Source organism: Dipodomys spectabilis, unplaced genomic scaffold, assembly GCF_019054845.1.
Source record: "Dipodomys spectabilis isolate Male_0828 unplaced genomic scaffold, ASM1905484v1 ptg000210l, whole genome shotgun sequence".
NCBI classification, from domain to species: domain Eukaryota; kingdom Metazoa; phylum Chordata; class Mammalia; order Rodentia; family Heteromyidae; genus Dipodomys; species Dipodomys spectabilis.
In genome coordinates this window covers 8,413,632-8,432,876 of record NW_024870887.1, presented here as the reverse complement: position 1 = coordinate 8,432,876, position 19,245 = coordinate 8,413,632, and the positions used below count along the sequence as shown (strand labels likewise).

Here is a 19,245-nt window from a genome sequence, read left to right as displayed (position 1 = left end):
TCATTTTGCTTAGCATCATCTTTTTTTGTTGTTGTTATTGGTTGTCGGGCTTTAACTCTGGGCCTAGGCACTGTCTCTCAGCTCTTCAGCTCAAGGCTAGTGCTCTACCACTTGAGCCACAGTGCCACTTCCAGTTTTCTGAGCGGTTTATTGGAGATAAGAGTCTCACGGACTTTCCTGCCCAGGCTGGCTTTGAACTGCAATTCTCATATCTCAGCCTCCTGAGTAGCTAGGATTACAGGAGTGAGCCACCAGGGCCTAGCTCCTTAGCATCATCTTATATGGCCATATGTACATAGCTATTGAGCTATTGTGATCCTCTGTTAGGACTATACTAGACATACACTAATTATTAAAAATGAAGCCTATGTGTTTTGGGGTCTGGGCTTAATTCACTTAGTATAATTTTTTTCCAAGTCTTTCCATTTCCTTATGAATGGGGCAATGTCATTCTTTCTGATGGAAGCATAGAATTCCATTGTATATATAGACCACATTTTCTTGATCTTTTCGCCTACTGAGGGGCATGTGGATTGGTTCCAGTAAATAATGGTAAATAATGCTACAATGAACACAGTTGTGCTGGGTTTTAGTATGGTCTTGTTTGTGGTCATTTGGGTAAATGTCCAGGAGTGGGATTGCTGGGTCATAGGGGAGCTCTATATTTAGTCTTTTGAGAACCTCCATATTGCTTTCCAGAGTGGTTGAAACAGTTTACATGCCCACTAACAGTGGTTTTCCCTTTTGGCCACATCCCTGGGGAGAAAATCTTCACTAGCCATACAACAGACAAGGGTCTCATATCTAAAATATACCATGAGCTGAAAAAATTAAATCCCCTAAAAACAAATTCTTAAAGAAACAGCCACCCTCTTAACAAGTGGGCTAAAGACTTAAAGAGAGACTTCTCTGAAGAGGAAATAAGAATGTCCAATAGACACATGAAGAAACGCTCAATGTCTCTAGCCATAAAAGAAATGCAAATCTAATAACAACAGATGTGGATTCCCTTTTTATAATCTTTTTTGGTCCCTACCAACACATTTTGCTGTTTCTTCTTATTGCGGCTGTCAGTGCTTGCTTTTTCTTGACTCATTTTCTCATTATATTACATGATTTTTTTTCTCTTGTAAGCAGCTCTCAGGTTTTGTTTTCTTCCTTTCTTTTTTTCTTTTCCTTTCTTTTTTCCTTCCTTCCTTCCTTCCTTCCTTGCTTGCTTCCTTCCCTCTCTTTCTTTCTTTCATCATTAGTTGTGGGGCTTTAACTCAGGACCTGGGCATTGTGCCATTGCTGAGCTCCTTTGCTCCAGGCTAGTGCTCTGCCACTTTGAGGAACAGCATCACTTCTGGTTTTCAGGTGGTTCATTGGAGATAAATGTTTCACAGGGACTTTTTAGCCTGGGCCAGCTTTGAACTGTGATCCTCCTGAGTAGCTAGAAACCTAGCTAATGAGCCATTGGCACCTAGTTGCAAGTTTTGTTTTCTAATCCAGACTGTCAATTTTTTAAAATTTTGTGATTGTCTTAAATACTTCAAACAGTCCTACGTTTTGTTTTAAGCACTTTAATTCTTTCTAGTTCTCATTTTGGAGAAGCTTTTTAAAGACAAGCAGGATAAATGTACAGAAGATCCCCTCTGTATTACTCAAATGAAGGCCAGTATGAAAGTTCTCATGAATGGAGTCACATTCAATTTACCAGTTACAATAAAAGAAAAAAAATCTCAAACAGCACATCAGGTTTTACATTTCAAACTGAACTGACAAGCTCATTCTGTGAATGACCAAGAAAACGGGGAAACAGTCTTTTCCTTAGTGAAGGAACTCTGGAGGCTGAGTGTTTGTATCTGGAAAGGTCATTTGTGTCACTATATAGTTTGGAAAGCATAGACTTTGTGTTGGGCAAATATCTTCTTACCCTGAAAACAGAGATCCAAGTGGACTGGAGGGGTTCTCTCTGCATGGAGAGTCACTGCACATGCCAGGTGTTTATTCAATTGCAAAAAACTTGATCTTGCATATTAATATGCAAAGCTGAACATATGAAACCCTCAAGGAAAAAAAATATAGAATGGGCCAGCAAGGAGGATATGTTTTCTGAAACATAAAATTTGCTCTGCTTTGTTTTACAGAAAAGCAAAACCTTTAAACATAGTATGTCATCAGAGATACGTTAGAGAAACAAAAAAGAATCTAAAGGGCATTTCTGAGCTTACAAAGACATGTTCTTCCTGTCTCTTCCCACCAAGGTGACAGAACCCTATAAAACATGCCAGGTGTGTAACACTGGCTCACATCTATAACCCTAACTACTCAAAATGCTGAGATCTGAGAATCAGTTTGAAGCCAACTCTAGCAGGAAAGTCTCTGAGACTTTCCAATTAATTTCCAATTAATTGCTGAAAAGCCAGAAATGAATGGAGCTGTAGCTCAAGTGACAAAGTGCTAGCCTTCAGCCAAAGAGCCGCAGGGACAGTGCCCATACCCTAAGTCCTGCCCCAGGAATGGCAGGCATGTACACACACACACACACACACACACACACACACACACACACACACACACACACACACACTCACTCACTCACATACCCAGGAAATGCATGTGAAAAAAAAGATATGAGAAGGATTTGAATTTGCTGCAGGAAAGAAAAATTTCTAAAAATTTAAAGGAAAAAACAAGAAATCTTTAAAAATAGAAATCACTTTCCCAGGCTAGGAATTATAATTATTATGTAATGAACCACCTCAAAAATGTGACCTTTTACCTCTATTATTAATAAATTCCATTCAGAGAATATTCCTTTTTTTTGCCAGTCCTGGGGCTTGCACTCAGGGCTTGGGCACTGTCCCTGAGCTTCTTTTGCTCAAGGCTAGTACTCTACCACTTGAGCCACATTCCCAGCCCAGGGAATGTTCTTTAGAAAATGAACCAACTGGAGCTGGGAAGGTGGCTCAGTGGTAGAGCACATGCCTTGCATGCCAGAGGCCCTGGGTTCGATTCCTCAGCACCACATAAGCAAAAAGAAAAAAAGCCAGAAGTGGCGCTGTGGCTCAAGTGGTAGAGCGCCAGCCTTGAGCTGAAGAGTTGAGGGACAGCGCCCAGGCCCAGAGTTCAGGCCCCATGACCAGACCCCAAAAAAAAAAAAAAAAAGAAAATGAACCAACTGCAAATTTCTTCTATCACAATTACTCACAAAAGATAATATATATGAAATGTACATTATTTTTATGCTATTACCAATTTTAATGATAATTACTTTGACTTATATTTATTTATATTTGTATCATCTATGTCAGTTTTATAGTTTTACATTTTTATGTGGGGAGGCAGTTAAGAAAATAAACATCATTGGGTGCTGGTGGCTCATGCCTGTAATCCTAGCTACTCAGGAGGCTGAGATCCAAGGATTGAGGTTAAAAGCCAGCCAGCAGGAAAGTCCATGAGACTATCTCCAATTAATCACCAGAGAACTGCAAGGGTGCTGTGGCTCAAGTGGTAGAGCACTAGCTTTGAACTGAAGAGCTCAGGGATTACACCCAGGCCCAGAGTTGAAGTCCCACAACTGAAGAAAAGGAAGGAAGGAAGGAAGGAAGGAAGGAAGGAAGGAAGGAAGGAAGGAAGGAAGGAAGGAAGGAAGGAAGGAAGGAAGGAAGGAAGCCAGGAAGGGAGGGAGGGAGGGAGGGAGGGAAGGAGGAAGGGAGGGAGGAAAGAAGGAAATAAACATTTTGCTAGGAGCTGGTCGCTTACACCTGTAATTCTAGCTACTCAGGAGGCTGAGATCTGAGGATCGCTGTTTAAAGCCTGGCCAGGTAGGTAACTCCATGCGATTTTTATCTCCACTGAACTACTCATAAAAGCCAGAAGTGGCTCAAGTGGTAGAGTGCTTGCCTTGAATGAAAGAAGCTGAGGGATTGCACACAGGCCCAGAGCTCAAGCCCCAGGACTGGCAAAACAAAACAAAACAAAACACCAGAAAACCCAAGATTAAAAGAAATGTCTATTACAGATTCAGAGCTTGTTACCCATTTTCTCATTTCTTATCGTCTTTCGTATGCTAAGAGGTGTTGCCAGTGACACTGGAAGAAAGCCCTACCCACAGGCCAAGTGTGTCAAACTCTCGATTCATCTTTTTGACACACCGATCCCGGAGGCAACATAAAATCAGCCAAAAAATTTCTCATTATTTTTTCACTATTCTAATTTTTCTCTCTCTTTATTCAAATAGAAAGCCAAGAAAGATCAATTATGAAACCACAGAAAATATACAGTATAACTCTAGAAATAACAGCTCCAATATCCAAGTGCAAATAAGTGTTGGTGCTGGCCAGTAGTTTACTAGCAGTGTATACACGATTTCAAACTTCAGATATTTCATTTGTGAATGGAGAGCCAGTCATATGAAACTCTTAGAGAAACATCAAGGGTGAAGAATGAAAATCGAATTATATATAAATGAAGTATCACATTCCATGTGACATGACTTTAAGTGAGTTTGGGGTTCATGGTATAACTCACTGATATCCAGACTTGGAATTACTAGACAATTTCATTTACAAATGCTTACTATATGTCACATATCCTGTGAGCATTGATACCATAAAGATAAACAGGTGAGCTGGGCACTGGTGGCTTACGCCTGTAATCCTAGCTACTTAGGAAGCTGAGATCTGAGGATCGAGGTTCAAAGCTAGCCTGGGCAGGAAAGTCCGTGAGACTCTTATCTCCAATAAACCACTAGAAAACCAGAAGTGGCACTGTGGCTCAAGTGGTAGAGTGCTCACCTTGAGCTGAAGAGCTGAGGGACAGCACCCAAGCCCAGAGTTCAGACTCATGACCAAAAAAAAAAAAAAAATAAACAGGCGATACATGTTCTCTCCTTGAAAGTGCTCACATACTAAAGAATGAACTTCCAGGAACCAATGCAAGAAGTGCTGAAACAGTGACATGAACAGGTCTGTAGCATGTCCGGTGGGATAGGCTTCATTGCAGATGATGTATGTCAGCTTCCATCAGCTCGGGTTGGCACTGTTCCCTTCATATAGACACGGGGAGAGGACGCACTCATACTTTGATAACAGGGCCTTGACATCCTGGAGCAAGAGTTCAGATCAGTGCTCTAAAACTTCCTAACTACTGCTGTGCAATTAAGAAAGGATTTGCTTTCAATAACTATGTCTTCAAAAAGTAGGGAGGGCTGTGCAAAAGTACACAATACTCATTGCTCTATCTATCTGTCGGTCTATCCCCCTCCTTCCAAAATATCTAGTATCTAGTGCCAATGCTGAAGCTTGAACTCATGGCCTGAACACTGTCCTTAAGCTTTTTCAATCAAGGCTGACACTCTACTACTTGAGTTACCCCTTCACTTACAGGCTTTTGGTAGTTAACTGAAGATAAAGAGTCTTACAGCCCATCCTGCCCAGCCGGCTTCAAACTGCAATCCTCAGATCTCAGCCTACTGTGTAGCTAGGATTAAAGGAGTGAGCCACTGATGCCTGGCAATGTTATTACAAGTATTTCTTAATAGTCCAAGTTTGTCTTCCTTCATTACTATTCCTTCATTATTCACCAAATATGCATCATGGCACACAGTGCTTGGAATGACAGAGAAAATGACCTGAGTCCTTCAGTAAAAGTGACATGAATTACTAACACAAAAAGGTGGTAATGAAGAAAATTGCAAAAAGCAGGAAGGGGAAGTGAACAAATTCACTCATTAAGTGGGAAATCTGAGGAATGGAGGTTGGGAAAGGGCTCACAGAGAAAGTGTTTGAACAAAGATCTGCAGGATGTGAAGGTGACAATCTTTGTTCTTCTTATCAATGTAATACATTTCCTACTTTTATTGCAGCCCAAAGCACTCCAGTTGATACTTCACATATGTACAGTTTGTCTGTGAAGATTAAAATCAAAGCAGGTACCAGGCACTGAGCATAGGAACTGGACCAAAGCAAGAACTCTATGAACAACAGCTACTATTATTACAGCCATTATTTTAATAAAGTCAGGGAATCAGATATATGAACTATCTAGCCCTAATCCACTTATACCAGGAATCCAAATTTCCTAATAGTTCATCAACTTGATGCTTACACTAAGCAACTTTCTGGAACTGACATATAATTAAGGTCTAAAATATTAAAACACACACTCCCCGAAGAGCCTTCCATGACCTGGCAAGAATTCTAGTTGTTGATGATATGAAATAATTCACCCAAATACATTCAGGAAACCCAGTGTCCGGGGTAGGAGTGGCTATCAGTATAAGAAGTGTAGGTCAGCTGACCTGTTCATGGGCTTTGTTTTTTGGCAGACTTATGCCTGGTATTTTTTGGCTGCTAGGAAATAGATGATTTTCCATAGCTCTTCAGTTGTAAAAGGTCAGCAATGACCAAAAGTGGGAGGGCCAGGAAGAGAGGCTTAGAAAGAGCTCTTGAGATTTTTTAAATTGCTATTAGGAATTTCTTTATACAAATGCTGATATATAGAAGATCATCAAGCCATGCATGGAAAATCTGGACTCCAGGTCCCAATTCCAGCCCCAATTTCCTCAGCTCACTCTCTAATGACTTCACAATCTCGCCATCTATTGCCACTCACTTTGTAGACTTATTCTCACAGGGAAAGGAAGGGTAAACAAGTAAGGGTGAACAAGGGACAGGCACTTCCTTTACCTGATTCTTTTTTCTTCTTTCCTTTCTTCTTTTAACATGTGGAGACAGTGAATCCACTCATTAGAATCAATACCCTTCCATTAGAGACGTTAAAAAAAAAAAAAACTACCCAGGTTTGTTTTCTTTCAGTAGATTTTTCACCTCCAGCTTTTCAAACTACTAACACCTTGAAAAATCTGTGGGCCAAGTAGGCAGATGTAATATATTACTGTGTCAAGGGATCTCAGTGTCCTACTTGGTTAAATAATTTTCTGAACTATTTCCTCTTTGATGATGGATAGAAAAAGTTTCCTCTCTTTGCCATAAAACTCCCAATTTTCTTGGGATGTCACCAATCGTCTTATACTTTTGTTCTACACTGTGTATAGAAAGCGTTTAGAAAGGTATCACCAACAACTACACTTGTTCGTGATTCATTTATTCTTGGATTTAGTAATGTTGCCTTTCCTGTATTTTGAAGGTCTCTAATGAACATACAAATAGGCTGCGTTTGAAGCCATCTTCTCTTAGTCCTTCTGGTATTACCGTAAGCTTCAAGAAACTGGCTCTTTTGCTAGGTGCATCTGTTACATTTTCCCTTTTGGAAACCAGGAGTGGTTTACAGTAAATACCTAAAAGGGTTATGGAATTAAAGTCTCTACAGCTCTTTTTTTTCCCAGTCTTGGGGCTTGAACTCAGGGCCAGGGCACTGAGCCTCTTTGTGCTCAAGGCTCGCACTCTACCACTTGAGCCATAGAGCCACTTCCAGCTTTTTCTGTTTATGTGGTACTGAGGAACTGAACCCAGGACTTCATGCATGCTAGGCAAGTACTCTACCACTAAGCCACATTCCCAGCCTCTCTATAGCTCTTTAACAATAGATTTTCAGAGAACTTTGGGTAAATTGCTGCACCAGTCAGTGTTCTGGCTAGATATTACAAGACGTTCCCTCTCAACCATGTAGCTATAAAATTCTCAATTCATATTAGAATTATTTTGAAACCTAGGAGCAGAAACTGTTCATCACGTACTCCCATCCCGAGGATTATTTTGAAAAGTGAGAAATAATATCATCACTCCAGCGGAGAAAAAATGCAGGAGAGGAATATAGAATTTAAAATGAAAGGTTATGATTTGTTTCTTTTCCAATGAAAAATAAGTAATGCCAGAAATGTGTCTGAGTATTAAAAATAGACTTTTTCTTAAAGAGCTGTTTCAGATCCCTAGCAAAATTACACAGAGTTTCCATATGCCCCCTGACTCCTCATTCTTGACTCCTCTACTTCTTGCTTTTGAATTCCTGATTCCTAATTCTAATGGTGACACTGATGAACTTCCATGGACTCATCGCTATCAACCAAAATCCATGGTCTGCATTGGGCCTCACCTTTCATTTTTCACTCCCCAGTCTGGATAAAAGGATTCATGCTGGCCATGGGGAGACCACTTTCTGCTGGCCATCTCATGCTTTTGTCTACTAAAAGACAGATTTACCACTTAGCCAGCAGAAGACCATTTTGTGAATGAGAGGCACTTCTTATAGCACATGTACATGTGTGTGTATGTGTGCGAATATGTGTGAGTGTGAATATGTGTGTGTGTGCCAGTGGCACTGGGGCTTGAACTCAGAGTCTGGGTGCTATCTCTTAGTTTTTCTGGCCAAGGCTAGCACTCTACTAGTTGAGCCACAGCTCTACTTCAGGCTTCTTGGTAGTTACTTGGAGATAAGAATCTCACAGACTTTCCTGCATGAACTGGTTTTGAATCTCTATCCTCAGATCCCAGTCTCCTAAGTAACTAGAATTATAGGCATGAGCCACCAGTACCTGGATATATATTTTTAACTCAAATACAAATTGTAGTATATCTTGCAATACTGTAATATTATTTTAAATCTACTTATAGAGGAAGAGAGCCAATTCTGATCATTATAGTTCATTTCTTACCAGCTTTTCTCTCTCTCACTTTCTCTCTCTCTTTTTCTATCCTTAACAGTCCCCTCATTTTTTTTTTTTTGTTGGTCATGGGGCTTGAACTCTGGGCCTGAATGCTGTCCCTGGGCCTGAACATTGTCCCTCAGCTCTTCAGCTCAAGGCTAGCGCTCTACCCCTTAAACAACAGTGTTACTTCTGGTTTTCTGGTGGTTTATTGGAGATAAGAGTCTCACAGACTTTCCTGCCCAGGCAACAGTCCCCTTATTATATGCTACATTTTCCTTTTCTCCTGGGGTTTACAGTTTCTAACATACTTTTTTTTACTTACCTATTAGTTTATTTCTCCCAAGAAACTGGAGTTCTTTATTGTGGTCGTTTTTGACTGACATAACCCTAGGGCTTAGGACAGTGACTGGCACACAGTCCATGCTTAATGAATACATTTTTGTAGAATGAATGAATGAGAATGCTTTCAAAAACACAGGGCTTTTGGACATGATTTTTGCACATGATTTGGAGATCCAATTAGCCACAATAACCAGGAATGTCTGGGTCCCCGAGGCCACTGGTGCTCCCTACACCCAGCGATGTTGCTGACTCCCTTGGAAACCCGCTGAGATCAATATGGCTGCTCTATCATGTGAGTAGACTGGAGCGACTCAGTTCCAATGGGACACAAACTCTCAGTCTGGACACCTGACGAAAGAGCAGAGTTGCTTCAAGCTGAGTACAAGACAGTCTGAGACAGAAATGATGTGACATCAGGGACCCAAGTGGTGTCTCCTGAGGGGCCAGGGACGGGTGAGGTGACCTGGCCCTTGAAGCCTGACTGCCTCCTGTTTCTCTCCTCTCCCATATGTTCTGAAGAAGAAGCCAAACCCACGGCAACGTACAAAGATCCCTCATGTGAACTAAAATTCCAGGTTAAAGAAAGGGAAAAGTAGACATATCGAATAATTATGAATGTGTAAATAAATGCATACAGAAAAAATAGGAGGAAACACAGTGAGAGAGTGAAGGAAAGCAGGAAAACATTTCTTTTTATACACTAGATTAAAGCTCTGGCAAAAAGCGGAATAAAAAGTGGCAGAGATGGGTAACTCGGACACCATAGGCAAGCACAGGGGAGGCTGCCAAACAAAACAGCTCTGTTCCCTGCAATGCTGACATGCAGCTGTGAGGTTGGAGAAAACAACCTGTGCATTGCATTATATGACGCATATCAGTGTGTTACATCCTGCACTCACCTCTATCTAGAAAGGGCAACTGTATTGTTTGAATGTAAATGCATTCCATATCCCATTTATATTATTTATATAATCCTGATTCCTTTCATTCATTGCAGGTGACACTGGGACAAAAACACTCTGCGTGTGTGTGTGTATGTGTGTGTGTGTGTGTGTGTGTGTGTGTGTGTGTGTGTGTGTGTGTTCTGGTACTGGAGCTTAAACTCAGGGTTCTATGTTCTTGCTTTGCTCACCGCTGGGGCTCTACTATTTGAGCCATGCCTCTATTCTGTTTTTTTGTTGTACTTTTTCTTGGATTTGACTGCCCTGACTGGCTTCAATCCACTATTCTCAGATCTCAGCCCACTGAGGAGCTAGAATTATAGGCATGAGCCACCGGCACCTTGCAAACAACTGTATGTGTGGTGTGTTGCTTCCAAAACAGTGCCAGGTACTAGGTAGGCATGCAGTAAATATTTCAGGAAATGAATGACAAGAAGTTGCTCACCCGCTTCTATTTTGCACTCCACCAAAGCTTCAAATAACACTGTTCTTTTTCTCATATGGGAGAAACAAGCAAGGGTCTCACCTTTTCGACGCCATATGATAATAAGGGCAAGGAAGGAAGCAAGAGGGACTCCTCTTCCTTTGTAGAACCAACCATGCCATGGCAGATTATACACAGAGCCTGCCTCTTCATCGTGGTTCAGGAACTATGACCAGATGCCATAGGAAGTTGGGAAAGCCCCTTCCTTCTGCTGTCTTGGGGTCCCTCACCCTCATTGAGATGTTTGGTTGGCACCAGCATCAACATAGCTGGTTTAACCAGTGGTTCAGAAGGAAGCTGGTGAATGGGAAATGTGATCAGGGTACCAGCCACTTCTCAGTAGGAATTCAAGTACTGTGCACACCAGCGTTGTTGCTAAATCCAGATCACATGAGCTGGCTCTGTCTTACACCACAGCCAGGGGTAGAATCAGGACAATGCACCAGAGCCCTAAGTCGCAGGCTAAGTCCAACAAAAGAAAATCTGGACCAATTTAGTATATTGGATTAAGCTCTACCAAAAGAGAGAGAGAGAGGACTCACTGTACAACTTATTCAAGAAACAGAATAACATCCCTAACAAGTAGGCAGATTTCTTATTATATTACCATAGATCCACACAAGATTCTAAATTACCTATTTTATTACTTGTAAAATTGACCAGTTTTTGAAATAAGATCACATTAGCCCCATATCTAAGACAGCAAACTCAACGAGCCCAGAAACTTACAAAGCATTAGCAGTTTTCTAAAAGCACATTTTTTAAAAATACAAGTCTTTGCCAAGTCAATGACTAGCAAAATTAGAGCTGTAACTAAATTAGAGCAATTTTATAACTGGCCAGTGGTGGGCTCTAGTCTTTTAGGAAGTTACAATACTAAAGAAAAACAGGTAAGTACAAAAGACAAACTAAATGTGCATGTCTTGCATGTGGTATAGTTGTCCAACAGCTTTGATGAGTGAGCACTTGGCACAATGTCCTACTTTTTCTGAAGATAGCCTTTGATGGCACAACCCACCAGCCATTGTCACTGGCACTTTCTCAGAGGAGGACTTTGCCCACCCATGACTTACAGCAAACCTGTGTCTGTGTGAAATGTGGGGATTCTCCAAACCTGCTCCATTGGTGACTGAGGTTAGCACGCTCCATGGCCGGAGGAGCGCGCCATAAGAATGTATGCCTTCATGCAATGTCTTTTCTAAAAGCTCTAGTCTTGGAGCTCTAAATATAAACTTCACATAAAATGGGAACCACTGGAGCATGGATCCCTTGTAAATCTCTCATCGCCCACATTATTATGCTGCCTTTCTCCATTTCCCAACTTCTGACTCCTTCCAATCCCCCCTCATTCTGTGTGCTTGGACCCCACCCTCTTCTATCTCTCCTCCACTCAAAGCCAAAATCTGGCTTCCATGTTTTGTCTGCTCAGCAGGAGAGTAATTTCAACAATCTCCTGCTTTTTATAAGATCAGTTTATTCCTCCCAATAGAATAATTGGTTTCAGCTGAACCTGGTTGATGGTCCTTGGCATGACTCCACTGGGGTGCTAGCAAGGACAGCAGACACTTCCTGTTGCAGTATTTCTTAGAGCAAATAATCTTAGGCCTAGAATGGGACTTTCACTGTAAGACTTCTTAAAATATGGTTGGGTTTTAATAACCTATATTCTGAAATTATGATTGTAGGAACTTTCTCAGTTTACTTTAAAAATGATTTGAATGAGGTATTCTTCCCTTTATTAAACCACGCTAGATCATCAAGAATGTGAATCTCATGAGAAGATCAGTTCTGTAGTCCTGCACACATACAAGGACTGCATTGGGAATGAGAAGCAAAGGGTTTCTTCATGCCTTGGACTTGATGACCTTTTAGGGTATCATAAATACTGATAGGTAAGAAAATAAACTAGCTTAAAGCTAAGGAGATTAGAGAAATTCTAGAAAAATCTCCATTCAATACAGGTGCCTGTGGCTCACCCCTATAATACTAGCTACTGCTCATGAGCCTGAACTCTGAAGATCCTTGTTCAAAACCAGATAGGATAGGAAAGTCCATGAGAGTTATCTCCACTTACCAACAAAAGGCCAAAAGTAGAAGCTGTGACTCAAGTGGGAGAGTCCCTGCCTTGAGCTAAAAAGCTAAGGGTCAATGCTTAGGCCCTAAGTTCAAGCCCAAGTACTGGCACCAGAAAAAAAGAAAAGAAGAAATCTTTGCTCACAATGCCATGGAGAAATCAAGCAAGCCATTAAAAAAATAAGCAGAACAATCAAGATGCTGTACACAAAGCACAGTCAAAACAGGCAGGGCCTGTTACAGCAAGGACGGTACCACGGTGTTAACTTTAACATGTACCTGGAATCCCCAGCTCCCATACATTTCCCCATGTTAATTCAGTACCAGTATTGGAACCATCGGTGAGTATTTTTCACCATCATAACCTTGCATCATCCGATTTGTAAATCCCACCATCTCCCGTGCTATGCTTTCTGGCATGAGTCTCCTTGATAGACATAAGTTTGAGGCCTTGAATTATGAATTTCCTCTGAGCGTCTTCAGAGCCTTTGCTGGTATAAGTAGAAAAGCAATCTCCTCACTACTTTATCACACATTAACGATAGGTTTCTGATGGTTTATCTTACCTTCACATGTACGGCCATCTGCGGAGATGGAAAAGCCCTGTTCACAGACACAGTGGAAAGAGCCCTCTGTGTTCAGACACTCCCCCTGAAGACCGCAGAGCCCTGGCTGTTCACATTCATTAATATCTGGAATTTAAAAGAGAGTTTCAGATGCTTGAGAGAAAGCGCTTCTGTTTTTCATAAAGATCATATACTGTGAGGAAAATCTACTAGGACATAACTGGACATTAATTTTGTGGCCCAACTATCTAGGCTTTCTTCAAAGAAGCAACCCCAGGAGAAGTTCAATTGCCATGAGACCGAACCTATATACAAGGTGACATCTATAAAATAGCCAATGTTCAACCATTTCTACCGACGAAGGCTCTACCCAAGGCTGCCCTTATTTTATGTGCATTGGAAACTTAACAACACTGGATTAAACTTGGAAGAATTCTCATCAAGGAGAACAGTGTTCTCTGTCCTCTCCCAATGTCCCTCATAGCTCTGCCACAGCCCTGTCACATCCTGCCTCTCCACTGGACATAGACTTCCTAAGGATAAGACAGAACGTTGTTAGTGATGGTATTTGACTCATAAGTATCTGAATCAGTATGTAAGGTAGACTTTGTATTTCATTGGAAATTGGCTAATATAAATAACATACAAGAAAAAGAAGGCCTTTAAGACCAGAGAAGTATGTATTTGTATGGTTCTGTGATAATGAAATTTATGGATAAAGGATAAGGCCCAGAGCTTAACCTGTAACTAAAACATGGCAGCCATTATTATGAAGACTGATGAACAGATCAGGTGAGAGATGACCTTGTGTGAACATCTCATGCTCTGTTTGTCCTCAATGTAAATGTTTCCTGAAGTAAGGGGCATAAGGCTTCTCTAAACACACAGAGATCTTGATGTAAGTGACATGTTCATTCAAACCAGTTCTAATTATGTTGTCTAACCATGCCCAAGATTACAACCCAAGGACCCTAAAGAATACTTCCCCTATACACAATGCCAAGCCTCCAGTGAGTGGTCTCAGTTCTCAATCCATGCTGCTCTACATCAATAGTATCTGATGACTGGCCATGCCTCACCACATTTTCAGTTACATTCCTTCTCTACTAATTAAAAGTAGTCTGTATAGGTTCTCTTAGTTAACAAAAAATGAGCACATAGCTCTGGACAATGAGAGGCCCACATCAGAGCAGTGGAGGCCCATGAACAACTAAAATGCTTACTGAAATCCCAGAAGGGGCACAGATCATGAGTTTACTCTAGCAACTTCTCGATCAAGTAGAGCCATCAACACTGTGGTCCCTTCTTCAATAAAGTCACCCCTCTCTGTGGTATCCAGAACTCCTTGGGGATTCTCTTCTCACCCTGGTGCCTTCATTGTGCAACAGAAATCCTGGCAATTGATGATCTATCCACCTCTCTTTCTCAATTCTTAGCTCTCCACCCTTCCATCTGCCATGTCATTCATATTACTTGGCCTACCTACCACTGAGTTTAAATAACAAACTAAGCAGGAATAATATCTGTTTGGCTAACAAGTCTCCATTTCTTGTTATTGTCATTCTTTTTGGGTAGCTCAAGGAAGAACAAGGAATCATTTCCCACTTAGCTGTTTGCCAACATGAGTTTACCCTATGAAATTCATCACTTCCTTTGCAAAACCTCTGCTGCTTGTTTGTTCTCTATCTACTGAAAACCCCTTAGACTGGCAATATGAATTCTGATCTCCTCCTGTCTTCAGTTCTATTCTTTCTTCCAACTTGCTATTTTGAGTTACCTCCATCTGGGCAAATGGTGCCCAGAAACTTGCTATGTCAAATACATATGTACATACATACATTCATCTTTTCAACCTGATGACTTTCAACACTTCCTTCTTATTTGAACTTGTGTTTCAACGTTGTCCTTTAAAAACTACCTGCCTTGTAAGTGCACGAGGAGGTATGTGCACAAAATTCTCACTACAAAAGAAGTCCTTTAAGGGAGAGGAATTACGGGAATATAACAGAGGGGGTGAACTTGCTCAAAGAACACTATATGCATCTATGGAATTATCACAATGAAACCCCTTGTACTTTTAATGTATGCTTTTTAAAAAAGTCTAAAAAAGAAAGAAGTCATTGATTAACAAATAACTGTCTAAAAAGTTTGATGACAGAAACTGAAGACAAATTCCCAGACTTTTTTCCAGGAAACTGCTAAGAAAGAACAACATGAGTCTCTGGACCCAGAGAAACATATGCATTCAATTTGGATTGCACTTATTGAAGCATTTCTTAGCTATGCAGCTAGTAACTCCAAGCCGTAAGCCAGACTCTATTTGAGTTGGGTTTTTTTCATGGGTCCGAGATTCCACAGAAATTCACCATTTGGCATATGTAAGTCAAAACGTGAAACTGAAGTGTGTTCCGAATCTCCGATGTATGCTGCCACATTCCTAAAGAGACTATTAACACGGACTTTCCATACTGTCTGCACATCATCATGAGTTTCTCGGGGCAAAGAAAATCTTAAACACACTTGTGACTGGAACTATCTTCTGAATATTGGGCAAGGCTGCTAGAGTGTAGGCCTGTCACACATGGTTCCTCAAACATGTGGCAGGGTTATTAACACAGCCATCAATTACAGCTTCAGTATGAAAACCAACTCTGAAATCTGCACGTATCTCCAGAATGCTGACAGAGTCATAGGATTAGAGAAAAGTAGGCTACTATCTCCAAACAACGTGGAACTGACAAATCTGCCTTGAGTGATAGAGCAAATAGAGAGCCTTCGAAGCAAGGATAGGGTGTGGGTAATGAAATAATCCATAAAGGTCAATTTTCCTTTCTTTTTTTTTCCTGTCGTACTGGGGATTGAACCTAGGGCCTCACACTTGGCCACTCGAGCTACACCTCCAGTCTTTTTTTCAAATTTGTTTTCTGAGATAGAGTCTTTCTAACTTGGCCTAGATTGGGCTCTCACACTTGCAATCCTCCTATATCTGGCTCCCAAATGACTGTGATCACTGGCAATTTACCAGGCCCAATGCATAGACCCATTACTATTCCAACAGCACTAAGAACTTTCTCATTGATGCCTATCATTTACTTGGACACACAGTTTTCAAACTGACATGGTATTTTATTCTGGAAAATAGGATAATAAATGTGACAGAATGAAGTCAACTTAGCGACTGATAGCAGTAAAGGCACATATCTTTGGTGCAGTCATATTTAGGAATCTATATCAACCACAAATAGACACACAGTTCAATGTACTTGGAGAACACAGTACATCAGATGACCAAGTTAGCCCCAGGCAAGTTAAAAGTTAAATAACAGAAACTGCAATATGAAAGCTTGGTTCATTTATATGAAGACATGGTTTTACCTTTAGTTGGCCAAAAGGAATTAGAAAAGAAAATATCACTTTTAAGCCAAAAAGCCTATAATAAAAACCAGGATTCAGGTTTCCTAGTTTTGGAGTATTTTTTTCATCTCTTGGCATTTTTATATAAATCAAGATTAATCTTGTTTAAAGTCCCCAAATGGAAATGTTCTCACAGAAATGTACAGTTCAAGTATTTCTTTTCTACTGCCTAAAATTAAAGCACATTTCATTTCTATACTGGGAAAGTTGAAAATTTTAAACTCACTGCATTTTGGTAGCAAAGAAACATCAGTGTATCTAGATATTAATATCTCTCATTGTATATGCAAAGAAATATATATCAATCTCTTTTATAGAACATTTAATCTGAGATCAGTGAGAAAATAAAATTTCCCCTCTACTGTTTATTAAAGAAGAACTTGCTGATTAACTTTTTTGAATGCAGAAAAAGGTACCTCTTAAACTGCTGCAAGAATTAAAAGAAGTACCAATAGTACTCAGCACATAGTAGGTGTTCAGTTTAAGTTATTGTGAATGGCCCGCTAAGGACCTAGGTTGTATTGTTCTGCAATTCCTGGGCCCACATCATTCACATCTCTGTGATGTACAAACATAGATAATGATACATTATTTTAATATCCATCTTATATAATAAGCTCATCTTCTTCTAAGACATGGTAATCCAGGACACACAAGAGCAGGTATATTTTATGGTAATTCATTATCTTTAAAAAGCCATTTGTGTTCAATAGAAATGTATAAAGAATATCTCAAACAATCTTTTATTTATTAGTAGTTTGAGGCACACTTGTACTGCTGTTTTGGAGAATAGATGCTGGTAGCACATGGAAGAAATATATAATCCTGTCTCTCTAATTTTATTTAAATTACTAGTAAAGCATGTTAGGAAGCGCTAAAGGAATTGTGGGTACTGGATAAGAACAGGGATTAGGAAGAAGGCCAATATTACTTTTGGGGCAAAATGAAATTCATCCATAAAGGCTAGGCCATAGAAAGCTAGAAAGATAATTGATAATCCAGTCCAAGGTTGGCCCATGAAAAGAACAATCTAGTAAAGGTGATTTTATTAGAACCATACAAAGCCAGGCCAGGGTTCTGACAGGCATGAGCTTGATTAACATGTTTCTGTTCAAGCAAAACCTTCCTATACCTGATGTAGACTTAAGAAAGATACTTTAGAGTATTATTACCCTTGTTCTTCCTCCCTCCTTTTCCTTCCTCCCTCCTTTCCCTCCATTCCTTCCTTCTTTCCTTCTTCCCTTCCTTCCTTCCTTTTTTTCCTTTTTTGTTTTCTTTCTTTCTTTTTTGGGGGGAGAGGGGCAGTCCTGGTGTTTGGACTCAGGACCTCACACTAGCTAGGCAGGTGCTTTATCACTTGAGCCATGCCCTAGTCCTTGAACAGATACCTTAATAATACAAAATGGGCTACTTGAGAGGCAGAGATAAGGAGGATGATGGTTTAACATAAGCCTGAGCACACTGAGATTACATCACCATTAAGTCAGATACAGAAGTGCTTAGGTAAGAGAGTTGTTGTCCAAAGCCAGCTCTGGGCAAAAACAAACCAAACAACCAAGGCAACAAACAAAATCCCAAACAATCCTACCTCAAAAATGAAGCAAAAGAAAGGACTAGGAGCAGGGCTCAAGTGGTAGAACACCTACCTAGCATACATAAGCCCTGAGTTCAAACTCTAGTACTGCCAAATATATATGTATGTATTCACACACACACACATATATATAGCAGCATAAATAATTGAAGAATGACGTCAATAATGTCTGAGAAAGCAAAAGAGTGGGGGAGCAGTACCTTGACATTGTCTATTGTCGTTTATCTGGAAGCCAGCTGGGCAGGTGCAGTCATAGGACCCTGCAGTATTAATGCAGTCCCCTCCCTGGCAAACGCTCTTATCCTCCAAGCATTCGTTGATATCTACAAACCAATTCAAAATTTTTTTACAAATTAAATAAACTATAAAACAAAGATTAGACATTGCTTTCTTATCATTACACACCCCCCAAAAATCCCTTAAATGTTCATTTTCTTGTATCATTCATAATACATGATTTTCAATAGAGGACAGAGCTTGTTAGTTTTAGAATTTTCCTCAAAATAAAACATGCTGCACTTCATTCAGGAGAATGCAGTCAGGAACCCAATGTCTATCCTACAAAATTAAAAGCGTGGATTGGTTGAGTAGGTGATGGATGGGTGAGAATGTTGAACGGGGTAACATTGATCAAGATATATTATATTCATAAACTGCTTTGTTAAATGGAAACTCCTTTGTGTAACTACATAAAGATAAAAGAAAAATAAAATAGAAGGAAACAAAGCATTCTGACAGGACCATAGATTTAAATAATACACAGAAGTTTCATTTGTTTTGTTGACATAGGTTCTCACTTGCTATGGAAGCCGAGATGGGCTTTGAATTCCTCCCAACTCAGCTTCCCAAATACTACACTGAAGTGTCAAACATCAAATCCAATTAATTGGAAAAAAAATTTAAAAGTGCTTGGCAAGGTCTTCATCGTGAAAAAGAAATGTTTCTTTAAGAAAATAAATTGTATTAGTAAAAATAAACACATAAAATGTCAAATTGCATTGTAAGTTCAGAAGAAATTCACATAAGAGCTGACAGAAATGATAATTACTTGACCAAAAACTGGTACTGATTTTAGAGGTCACAGGAATTGAGAGAAAAGATACAAAGGTTAAAACAAACGGCTTCCTGTAAACAGTAGGAATGGACTTAAAGTCTTGGCAACAGAACAGAATAAAGAGAGACAGAGGGAAGCCTGGAGAAAAGGAATCCAACATGGCCAAAAATTAAGTTGAAGTCAT

At 40.1% G+C, this 19,245-nt stretch overlaps 1 protein-coding gene across 11 annotated transcripts in view; it reads right to left on the bottom strand.

Moving 5' to 3' along the window:
* Positions 1–19,245, bottom strand: part of Ltbp1 (latent transforming growth factor beta binding protein 1) — a 400,428-nt gene that overhangs the window by 61,714 nt on the left and 319,469 nt on the right. For all 11 annotated transcript variants that reach the window (XM_042696612.1, XM_042696614.1, XM_042696613.1 and 8 more), the window contains 2 exons: positions 18,208–18,330; positions 13,000–13,125 (listed from right to left, as the gene is read on the bottom strand). In XM_042696612.1, coding sequence (XP_042552546.1) covers positions 13,000–13,125; positions 18,208–18,330 — 249 coding nt within the window. The remainder of the gene's footprint in view (positions 1–12,999; positions 13,126–18,207; positions 18,331–19,245) is intronic.